The sequence below is a fragment of the Otolemur garnettii genome, unplaced genomic scaffold, assembly GCF_000181295.1.
Source record: "Otolemur garnettii isolate 467f Iridium unplaced genomic scaffold, OtoGar3 scaffold00026, whole genome shotgun sequence".
Classification (NCBI taxonomy): Eukaryota; Metazoa; Chordata; class Mammalia; order Primates; family Galagidae; genus Otolemur; species Otolemur garnettii.
Window position 1 is genome coordinate 8,359,623 of NW_003852421.1, and position 12,203 is coordinate 8,371,825.

The 12,203-nt window shown below is 42.4% G+C and overlaps 1 protein-coding gene across 1 annotated transcript in view; it reads right to left on the minus strand.

Moving 5' to 3' along the window:
- Positions 1–331: 331 nt before the first annotated feature.
- Positions 332–12,203, minus strand: part of ADTRP (androgen dependent TFPI regulating protein) — a 61,403-nt gene continuing 49,531 nt past the window's right edge. The window contains exons 5-6 of the mRNA XM_003788308.1: positions 6,859–7,010; positions 332–366 (exon numbers count right to left, since the gene is read on the minus strand). Coding sequence (XP_003788356.1) covers positions 332–366; positions 6,859–7,010 — 187 coding nt within the window. The remainder of the gene's footprint in view (positions 367–6,858; positions 7,011–12,203) is intronic.

Genomic DNA, 12,203 nt, shown 5'->3' on the forward strand with positions numbered 1-12,203 from the left:
GACCCTAAGTTCTTTTGTCTCTAAATATCCTGGACCACCAAGTTTACATGAGTTTCTTTAGCTTTTGTTCAGATTTTAACCAGAGACCATCCTCCATCAAGGTGAGACAAATTCTGAGACAGCAGGAGTAGTTTTAGGTTTGTGCAGTTAACCTTTTACAACCCCAACAGTGCTCAAATGAAGCTATTTTCATAACACTCTTATTAAACGTAAATACCACTCCCTGTCTTTTCTACCTCTACCACCTCCCTCATTCTAGAAAAAAAGAAAAAAAGATGAGAAAAAGCTTTCATGTTTTCTTCCTTCTTAGTTCTTGGAAAACAGCATGCGATCATTTCCTCTTTTTCTGTGGCTGCATCATGTCACCTGTACAAACAAGAGCAGAGACAGACCTCAGGCTTCAGTGGTTTCCTATTGGGTATTTTCGGGTAGCTAGAGATGACTCTTATTTGGGACAGTGGAAAGTCAAGCACACTTTCCCCAAGGTGAGAAGATGTACTTTGAGGAGTTTTGAAAAACATTTGCCCCTACGGCACAGACAAGGAACAATCCTGCCGGCCTCCTTTCATGCTCAGCTCCCAGCTAGCCAGGTACCCAGACATGCTGCTTGCCTTATGTAGCTCTGCAGATTGAATATGAGGCATCTGGCTGTCACTCTGGGCAAGTGTCTGCAGGCTGCACTCCATCCATCAGCAAACATTGAGACTTTGCAGATGGAGAGGAAGAGAGCGTATCAAATTAGAGAGGAAACAGAAGAGTGAGTGTTCACCTAATTGGGGTCATTCTATGACCCCTCACCAAATCAATTTATCAGCCTGGGTGGAAAAGTACTGGCATATGGATTAGTTTTTAGTAAGCTCATTAGAGGGGCATTATTCATTGAAATTATAGCATTCCATCTCTAGTATGCCTTCTGTTGAGCCAACATATTGGTACCTCCATATTTAATGATCATAAATCTTTGTGTAAGCTCTGAAATTGATAAAATCTCATTAGCTCATTTTCCTTTATGCTTATTGCCAAATACTATCAATCCTACTTTGAAAATTTTTCTCAACTCAGTGTCTTCTCCCTTCCAGAAGGGAGAGCTTTGGTAATTCTGGGTTTGGTATTACCACAGTCTACTCACACACCTACTTCTACATCTCACCCTTCAAAGCCTGCCACCTCCGTCAATTCAATGCCTAACAGTAAATATTAAATAGCCTCTACTGATTTCATTTTTCTGGAATTCCCCTTTTCTGAGATCATAGTGACTGGTGACTTGAAGTCCCACTAGCAGCCCCTTACCATGCTGATTTCCTAGGACAACTATCCCTTGCTCATGTGTCCGCATGGCTGTCCTTGTATTGCTCTCTCTCCACAATTTTAAGATTAGACCTCTCCCTTCTTCTAGTCCTCATCAATCTGGTCTGCCCCAACCCGTGCAGTGAAGGCTTACTGCTCACCCACCGGTTTTACAGGTGTCAGCTCTTTTCATGGATGTGTCCATTTACTTTCCATTTCTCATGAGAACCCTCCCCTTCCTGGTTAGGTCTTCTCTAAGTCAGGTGCATAAGCACGATCACAGTGCCTTCTCTTTTCTGCAGTGTCTATTTTAGGCCTTTCATGAATTCCTTCTCAACTAAGTAACCAGTTAATTTTCTCATATCCAAGAGTGTGGTCAGTATATGAGGTCCGACAATTAAGTTTGCGAACTCATTCTAGAAGTACTACATTCCTCATTTCTGGGTATCACTACAGCCACCTTCTCAGTACTCCCCTCGGCCATCTGGTAAACATAGTGATCTTCAGTGATGAGGTATGTAGCACTTTCCCTCAGACGAGTTCACAAACTTGTACAATGACAGCTCTGATAGCCATTCCAGAAATAGAGCTCTAAAAGTGCCTTGAAGAGTGGACTACATCCTGGTGTCAGTGCCTAACTTCCCAAGGGGAGTACTTCAAAGGTGACCATAGTGACGTTCTGCACTGAGGTGTGTAGCACTTTTTTCTAGGATGAGTTCATGAACCTGATTGTTGGAACTTGTAAACTTCTCAAATTTGTGCCCCCTGCCATCAGTCTAAAACTTCCTTTATCCATAGTGTTTTCCAACACCCAGGCCCTCGAGTCTAACTGTAGTCATAACTCCTTCAACCCCAAGTGCCAAGGCTCGGAGAGAAGCATCCCAGGAGCAGCAGTGGTGTTGGGAAGTTGTGTTGAGGCAGGAGAGCAGGCAGCTTCTTCAGCTGGGTCAGAATCTCCCATCCAAGACCCAGTAGCTAGGTGCCACAGTAAGGAATTCCCACACACCTGCCAGTGTGCTAGAGAAGGCAGTGGCCCTAAATGGGTCCCTGTGAGTACCTCCCACAGTCATTTTACTCTACATAGTATGCCGTTTTATTCACACCTGGTATGAATATCTCATAAATCATGTTTTTACTTCTAGTAGGTGGGAACAAAGGCTGGATTCTTAATCTTGAAATGTCATAGAGCTGAGCTATTTCTAACCATCTTTTGACTCTTCACAATTTCTCTCTGACTGTGTTTCCTTAGTGCACAGCTGAAGAGAAGGGGACCATTGACTTAGTAACAGACCATGTATCTTACCCAAAAAAAATCCACACAATAATTTTTAAACTCTGATTGGTAAATAATGTTGTTTGTTGTAATTGTTTTCTTGATCAGGGAGAGTTTTTCCCAGTGGAACGTTCCTAGTTGGCAGCTAGGGAGTTGGGTCCACCAGACCTGACTTGTTTTAGTCCTTTCTTTATTCTCTCTGTCAGATAATACTGAAGGCTAGAGATATTTTAGGCCAAGCATTTAATGTTCATCTGTGCAAGATCCAAATAGTTTCTACTAGTAAGGCAAAGAAACCATTGTTTCAATCAACATCACTATGGATGCCATATATAATTATATACCTTCTTATTCCTAGTTAAAACACAGGATAAATTAAGACATAATGCTCCCAAAGGTTTATATCTATGCATCTATAATCACAAAAGCTACTGCTAGCCTTTGAGTTGAAAATTTAGAGAACATTTATCTAGTTTCAGTGGACTGCTTTGAAGAAGGGCAAGAATGCAGATGGTTGGGGGGACATGAGGTGTTAGAGGAATGAACTTTGAGCATTGAAGAGCATTAAGTCCACATTGCAGAAGTCCAGAGAGGTGATGAAGCTGAGGGCTGGCTGGGGAAATTCTGGCAGGGAAAGAGGCAAAAAAAAGAGGAAGAAAGAATAATGCAGAGTGGATTCCCTTTGAGCTTATGGAGACAAAGTTAGGACAGAAAAAGCCAAAAGGAGACATATTTTTGTTATTAACTAAATGCTTCTCCAGTGGAGACCAGGCTTTAGAAGAACGCATGGAGTCAGCTCATGATAAAATTTTCTTGTAATGAAATGATCAGGGATAATATGGAAGAGAGACCTTACCATAATTTCTTTATGGATAAAACCAAAGAGGTAGACTAGGGGCCTCTAGGCAGCTTTCAAAAATCGAATCACCTTTAAAAAAACCTAGTCTGTGGCAAATAACGAAGGGAAGGTTTTTAATGACATTCTATCCAAGACACCATCACAAAGGTACTTGGCTAGACTGGAATTTTCAGCTTAAAAACTGTCCTTAGGAGCAGAAGGATCTATGGTCTTGGGCCCTGACAAATGATAGCCTGACTGCTGGCACCTGGCCCTCAGGAACTCTCTAGTCCTGAAGTCAAGAAGGAGGTGATGGGCCTGGGTAAACCCATGTCTCTGCAGCCCTCTCTGCTGTTTGGGCCTGGAGGTGCTAGGCCCTCTCTGGGCCTGATATTGACTATGGCTTGGTTTTCTCTTCCTGAGGGACGTGTGTCAGAGCATCAGCATCCTTGTGTCCTATCAACCAAGGGGGTGAGAGGGGAAACAAAAATTTAGCACATAAGTGGCAGAGAAGGGGGCCCCTGATGGGATGTCCTGCTGGATCCCCCAACCAGGGTGGAAAAGAATTCACCTGGGGCATTCCTATAAATTCAGAGATGGTGTGCCAAGCTTACAATGATGTGTTAGAACTACTCCCTGCTGCCTATTTCTACCATTATTTAAAGCCAATGTCCCATCTAACTCTGTCTAAAAAGGTAGAAGTGGAATCTTTCTGGGTGGGTGACTGGTCCCAATAACTGACTCCATGTTTAACCCTCTGTTCCATGACACATAAAGGCAGCATAGGGCAGGGATTTTGCCAATACCAGATCAGACGGGGTGTCCTGTAGAACCTCTTGAGAGCTATTTGAGCCTCAGTATCTTCTTGGAGGACCTTTCTGAGGGCCATGACAGCATCTGCCTCTCCCATGTTCAAAGTCACTTGCCTACAACTTCATGCCCTAGAAGAGGGTTGTCACCTACTTTTCAAGTTCAATGTTCAAGTGAGCCTAGGAACATTTCTTATTACTGTCCTTCTGGCTGTCCTCTTCATATTTACCCACCAACAGGAAAGGAGGAGAAAAGTGAGTAGACATTCAGCAACTGTGGCCCTGATCACCAACACCCTTCGCAGTCCAGCAGCTGATTTGGGAGAATGTCACACTGCACAGTGCACTTATGGGTATAGATGAGCTTGTCCTCACACCAGCAGCCTCAGTATCTCTGGGGCACACGTTAGAAGGGCAGAATCCCAGATCCACTGAACAAGAATCTACATTTTAATGAGAGCCCCAGGTTCCCCAAGATTCTCGTTTAACAAAATCCAGAGGCCTATACAGATTTTGGAAGCATTGCTCTGTGCCAGTGGCTATTAACCCCGGCTGCAAATTTAAACCACTGGGAGCTTTAAAAAGGCCCCATGTCAAGTCACAGTATCCAGAGACAAGTATTTAATTGGTGTGGGGGTGGGTCTGGGAATCCACACTTTTGAAACTCCCCCAGTGTTTCTATGATGGGAGCCCATGGTGGAGGACTACTGCTGGAAAGACATCTGGCACATTTAATGGAGCTTAACTGATATTCCTCTTCATATTCTTGACTAGTTATTGCTTGGATGGTGACTTTCAGCTGGACCACACTGTGTCTCAGGAGTTCAGAAGCAGAGATTCTAACACATTCTAACACATTCTGGCCTTGACTAACCTGACCTCCTATTTCATCATAAGCTCCTGAGGGTGTCATCAACTCTCTTAATTTGCACACATAGTCACAACAGTCTCTGTCACTCACATGAACATTTACATACGCATGATATTGATGAGCGTCCAATGTTGATGCTGCCTTATTTGCGCGTTGGGACCTAGTTGTAAAAAATGGGATATAGTACTGAAGCAATGAGGCTTACAGGAAGAGCTCTCTGCTGAAAATAGTGAATTCAATAATAACAAATACAGTGAAAATTTTATTTTTTAATTCAATGGATGTTTAAGATTTGCTGTAGAGTAACAGTTTAAAAATTAACTTAATATATCATTGAACTCTGTACCATTGATTTTAAAAGGTATCATCCTCTGAGCTCTAAGTACTCAAGTTTTTCTCTATACTTCTTGTAATTGCCAAATTTCTAATAGCTTAGTTTCTTTCTTTCCTTTTTTTTTTCTAATATAGATCTCGGGGAATGGGATCAGAAATCTTCACCCAGAACTTCAAGGAGCCAAAACTAGTTAGAATTAGATGTCAACACATATGAAATGTCAACACATTTTTTTTTTCTGGATAATTTCCTGTAATTTGGAATCCTGGTATGGGGAGTAATTTTTAATATTCCATTTTGTAAGTGTTTGCTTTCAAAAAGAATTTTGCCTTTGAGACTTCCTTAACCAGTCAAATTCTCCAGGAGGAGAAAGCACGTGACAAATCCAAGTTACATGCTTATTTCTCCAGAGTCTCAGCTTCCTCTCAGAAATACACACTCTGGTACTGAACCTTCTGAAATTGTCAGGTTTTTTGCATATGCGGACTTATGTTTTCACACCAGTTCATAGATTGGGCGGAAGATGGCACTTCTGCTGTCTCTATTTTGATAGAGGCAGAATGGTATGTGGGCGAGTGATGTGTGGGGCTGGGTGGAACTCCTTGCCTTCCTTCCATACAAAATCAGGGTAGAGTTCCTGTACTTCTTCTTGGAGAAAGAAAAATTCACGGGTATTTTGCAACCTGGCTTCTGGTAGTTACTTTTTTGACAACAAAAAAATATTCTGGGGAAAGGATGGGGAGAGAGGAAGTGGGGAGAGAATAAAGCCTTCCATTTTAAAATCAACTGAAGTTATATGATTTTTTTTTTTTTCTGATGAAGAAGCAACATCATCTACCCACCTATAATTAGAAAGCTTAGCTTACTGACATATTCTCATTGCCCAAGACTCTGAATGAGAACTCCAATCTCAAATATAGGATGTGATTTTTGTCTGGTAGATGCTTTACTAAAGGTTGAAAAGCAGCCTAACGGAGGCGGCATGGGAACTCATCAAGGATGCTCTGTTGAGGTTGGAAGAGCTAAGAGGGTCCTCTGGACTCATTCCAAAAGGCAACCTTGGCATTTTAACAGCTTATGTCCCTGGAGCCCTCATTTGGGTAGGACATGCGGGAAAGACCTCAATCATCTTTCTTTATACTAGGGATGGCAATACCTCGTTCTCTGGGTCTCTAAGTTTTTTTAACAAGATTATTCTTAGCTTCAAACTTAAATGAGGTATTTGTTGTTGGGGGGGGGGATGTAATTGAATAGGATCTTTTGAAAAAGTGCCAACTTCTCCCAGGTTTTCCCTTGCCTGCTTTGTTAGAACCTGAGTCCTTTGGATAAAAGTATTAAGTATCATTGCCTTCTGCTTTGGACTAACTTTTCTTTCTGTGTCCAGGAGGAATGTAGAAAGGGCAAAGATGAAATGCATTTGTAATAAGACTTGAGAAATACACTGACCCCATTTCCAGTGATTGAGCTTCTCTCCAAGTAGATACAGGTTGGCAGTAAAGATGTAGCTGAGAAAGAAGAAGGTTGCCAGACCCAGAGGGCTGAGTTTTTCGAACACAGGATATACCCAGGTACCCGTCTTAGTGTGGTGCCACAGGACCCTGCAGGAAAAAAAGTCACAGTGATTAGGGCAGGAAGAAAAAAACAAGACATTTTCTCATCAGAATCAGCAAGATACTGGAGCCCAGGCAGGTGAGAAAAAGCCATCAGGGACATTTGCCAACAGCTGAGTTATTCCCACAAACCTATAAAATGAGTTTTTCGGGTAAGCCGACCTGATTCAGTAAGACATGTTGCTTCATGGGATTGGCCAGGCTGGCCTGTTTTACCTAATCTATTCAAATTCAACATTGGTGAAAAAAATGTAGGAGAACATAAAACATATCATTGGCCAAAAGCAGTATGTAAGAACATGAATTGTCACTTCCCCTTGGAGGTAAGGCACAGCGAGACTTTGAACCTGCTAAGATGGCATCCAACTGCTGGCTCTCAGCCAGAGAAGTGGGGTTTGATTTTTCTTTGTACCTGAGGGTCAGGTGCAGCTTTCCATTAGCTCCCCAAATCTGCTGGGACAGAAGGGGCAGAGATGAAGCATTATTGGTCTAATCCAATAGGGCAGGGATTAATTATTGGCCTTGATTTTCTTTCATGCATAAAGCCATGAAAAGAATGTTAAGCAGGAATGGATAGGTTTATAGGAAGGCTCAGATCTTGCTTACGGCAGGGAGGGGGAGCAGACTGTAAGTCACTTCTGTAAGCCAAGAGAAGAAAAAGAAATGCTAGGAGAGGAGGCAAGTTGTCCAAGTGAAGCCTAAAAATGCAGTTTTCTGGAAACTAACTGCACTGGAAGGTGCCAATGTCTGAAATAACTTTTAAAAATTAAATGTGGGGAAGATAATGCATCAGCTACAGTTCATAATTCGTTAAAAGCACAGAATCTGGAACCAGACTTCTGTGCTTCAAATCCTAGCTCTGCCACCTATTAGCTTTCTTACCTTCAGCAAATGTATTCAATATTTCTGTCCCCCTCCCCTCATGGGTAAGGTGGGGACCCAAACAGCATGCACCTTCTAAGGCTGTTGTAAAGATTAAGGAAGATACCATGTGTAAACTACACAAAACAGTGCCTGCCACATGGTAATTATTTGACAAGAGTTCAAAAGCTTCTCTCTCTACTGAGGAAAGGTACATGGGAATGTTCTTAGAAAACCTTCTTTGAAGCTGGTGATCTCTTGTAACAATTAGGATAGGTTAGGTTATGCTTCAGAAACAGGATTTAAACATGGATGTCCCAGGTTGTCAAAGGAATTCACATGGAGAAATGAAATTCTATGCTTAATTAAACTTTCAGAAACTCAAGTGTGATCTCTGTTATTTCAAATGCTTTAAGTTTGTTAAATGTCTTGTGGAAGAGATAAAGACTAATTTCCAGGCCCAGGAGTAGGATGGGGTGAGGGAGGCACGTTGGCTGTACAATTTAAGGTGACATCTCTGGACAGCAAAGGACACAATCAACAGGATGAAAAGGCAACCCATGGAATGGGAAACAGTATTTGTTAACATATATCAAATAAAAGGTTAATATCCAGAGTACATTACAAAATCTCCTATAAATCAACAAGAAAAACAAAACCCAAACAACCCAATTAAAAATGGGCTAAAACATGGATGAACATTCTATAGACAAGATGTATAAATGGTTAAGAAATACATAAAAGGATGTTCAACATCACTAACAACTAGAGAAATGAAAATCAAAACCACAATAAAATATTGCCTCCTACCCCATTATAAGAGTCACTTGAAAAAAAAAAAACCCAGAAAACAAGGGTTAGCAAGAATATGGAGACATTGGAACCCTGTGCACTTTTGGTGGGAATGTATAATAGTGCATCTGCTGTGGAAAACTGTAGGGCAGTTCCTCAAAAAACTAAAATAGAATTCCATATGATCCAGCAATTCCACTTCTGGGTACATACCCAAAAAGAATGGAGAAGAGGGACTCAAAGAGATATCTGCACACTCATGTTTATAGCAGCATTATTTATACTAGCCAAAAGGTAGAAGCAACCAGAATGTCCATTGATGGATGCATAGATAAATAAAATGCAGCATATGCATACACATTACAAAGAAATAGAATTCAGAGTCATGCTACATGAATCAATCTTGAAGACATTATGCGAAGTTAAATAAGCCAATAAAAAGGACACATGTTATATGATTCTACTTATATGAGGAATCTTGAGTATCAAATATATAAAGACAGAAAACAGAATGGTAGCTGTTGAGTGTTGGGTGTGGTGGAAATATTGAGTGCTGTGCTTGGGATAGGGTTTGTTTGTCCCCAGCATGTTGAAATTTGATGCCTGCTGCAGCTGTGTTGGGAGGTGAAGCCTTGTGGAAGGAGTTCAAGTTATGAGGCTAAATCCCTCATCAGCAGTTTGGTGGTATTCTTATGGCAGTGAGTTCTCTCGGAATTGGAATTAATCCTTTGAGAGTGGGTTGTTGTAAATCCAGGACAGCCTCCCACCCCCAGGTTTCTCCCTCTTTGCATGTGTCAGCTTCCCCCTTTGACCTTCTTCACTACAATATGAGGCAGCATGAGAGTCCTGGCCAGAGCCAGTGCCGTGCCCTTGAACTTCTCAGCCTGTAGAACCATGAGCTACATAAACTTCTTTATAAATTACCCAGTCTCAGGTATTCTTTCATAACAACACAAAATGGATTGAGACAGGGAGTTAGTGTTTAATGGGCACAGAGTTTCTGTTTGGGAAGATGAAAAAGTTCTGGCAATCAGGCAGATTGCCTGATTGCCTGTGGCTCGGTGGGTAGGGTGCCAGCCACATATACCAGGCATATCAGGTTTGAACCCAGCCCTGGCCAAACTGCAACAACAATGAAAAATAGCCAGGCATTGTGGTGAGCACCTGTAGTCCCAGCTACTCGGGAGGCTGAGGCAAGAGAATTGCCTAAGCCCAGGAGTTGGAGGTTGCTATGAGCTGTGACACCACAGCACTCTACGCGGGGTGATAAAGTGAGACGCCACAATCATGAGAATGCACTTACTGCCACTGAACTTACACATGATTAAAATGATAAATTTTACATTATGTGTATTTTACCATAACGTAAAAGAATCTAAGGAGGTCCTAATCACAGGATTATATGAATATATGTTGGCTCTTGGTCCCTAGTCCCTGCCTGTTGCTGCCACACTGCTCTCCCAAACCTGTCTTGATGCCCCTCCCAGAGTACCAATGAGGTGACTGTAAAACACAATAATTATCATTATTACTATGATAATATTGGAATCCTTCAGGTCATGCATCTCATGGATGCACTCTATAGGGATGGACACAGTGCCCACAGTGCCTTTACAGGTGGCCCTCATGACAGAGGAGGCATAAAGGGCAGAAAATAATTTCTCCAAGTAGCTAAGGGTAGTGATACAGGGTCAGCAAGGAGATCTGAACACACTCCAAACTAGTTACAATACTTAGTTCACTTTGTTTACTTTATACATTTGAAATTGGGCCTTCCTAATTCCCCATGCACATTTATGTAAAACAGTCTGCAAATAAGGACATGCCCCTAGAGGTCTGGAAAGTTTCTGTTTACTTCATTTTTGTTTCTTTCAGCATAAGGCTCATAAAGAAAAGTTCCCAAGGTAAGTTAACAAATTATATATATTTGCAGAGAAAGCACAAAGAAAGTTATGGATGTGGCAAATGATGGTGGAAAAAGTAAAGAAGATATAAACAGAGCATGAGGCAAGAGGCTAGTAATTTAATGAAGGGTTCTCAGCAGAGAGATGGGAGAGAAGAGAGCCACAATATCAGATGCTATGTGACTTCTTTATGGCTTGCCTGGAGAGAGAGAGAGAGAGAGAGAAAGAGAAAATAAAAGAAAGAGAGAAGGGAGGCAGGAAGGAACTAAGGAGAGGGGTTGGCAGGGAGTGAAGGAGGCAGACAGGGACAGTGGGATGGAGAAGGGTGGGCAGTTTGCACTCAACATGACCTCCATCTTCATCAACTGTCAGTTCTCCACTCACTCTTGCTCCCATACAGGATCCCATAAAATCATATCTACAATGAACTTCCATCTCTCCAGTGCAGACTCCTTCATCTCATCTGGGTTTCTGTAATTATCTTCCCCCTGTACTTTCTTGCTCCTTTCTTAACCCACCCTCCATACTGCCAGCCACCAACCCCCCAATCTTTTCAAATTAATCTCTGTCCCTAGCACTCCTCTGCTTCCAGTGGATCACCACTGTTTAGGAAATTGCCTCAACTGCTCACCCCACTGCTCTGCCCTGCTGTGCTCACCCATCCATCGCAGATCTGTAGTCTATTCATATTGGATGCCTCTGTTTCTGGAACAAACCAAACTCTGCAGTTTCTGGGTCTTCACCCCCATTGTTGTCTCTGGTTGGAACACCTCTGATCTTTTGGTTTCTGGAACATCCTCCTCTTTGCTCTGTTCCCAGATGAATCTTGATTTTTTTTTTTTTTTTGAGACAGAGTCTCACTTTATTGCCTTTGGTAGAGTGCCATGGCATCACACAGCAGCTCATAGCAACCTCCAACTCTTGGGCTTAGGCAATTCTTTTGCCTCAGCCTCCCGAGTAGCTGGGACTACAGGCACCCACCACAACACCGGGCTACTTTTTTGTTGCAGTTTGGCTGGGGCCGGGTTTGAACCTGCCACCCTGGATATATGAGGCCAGTGCCCTACTCACTGAGCCACAGGCACCGACCCGGATGAATCTTACTCATGCTTCAAATCCATTTTCTAGAAAAGGTTTCCTAAAGATCTTTCTCCAGCCCCATTTAGTTAGGTGTTCATTGTCCTCTGCCCTGGAGCATGCCTTGGTTACTTATCTAATTGTTTTTCTCATTAGCCTGGAAGCTTTGCAAGGGCAGGGGCTGTGTCTATCAATGCACATTAGTTTCCCAAGTGCTCAGAACACAATCAATTCTTTATATTTTAAGGTGAATGGGGTGGCTCTGTAGGACAATGCTATAGCTCTCAGCTGTCTGACCCTCCAGGACCACCACAGCTGCTCTTTCCTCTCTTTTTCCACCAATCTCGTACCACCACAAGGGTTCAACTACCTGGGTCTCCCCAACCCTACTTCTCCAAAGACAGCCAGGTATGAATTGCCAAATGTAAATTCTTCCAAGTAGGTGTTTCTCAACCTCAGCTGATGATTGGAATTGCCTTGAAATCCCAATGCCCAGGACATATCCTGAAATAATTAAACCAGAAATGCACCCAATAGCCTTTCAAGT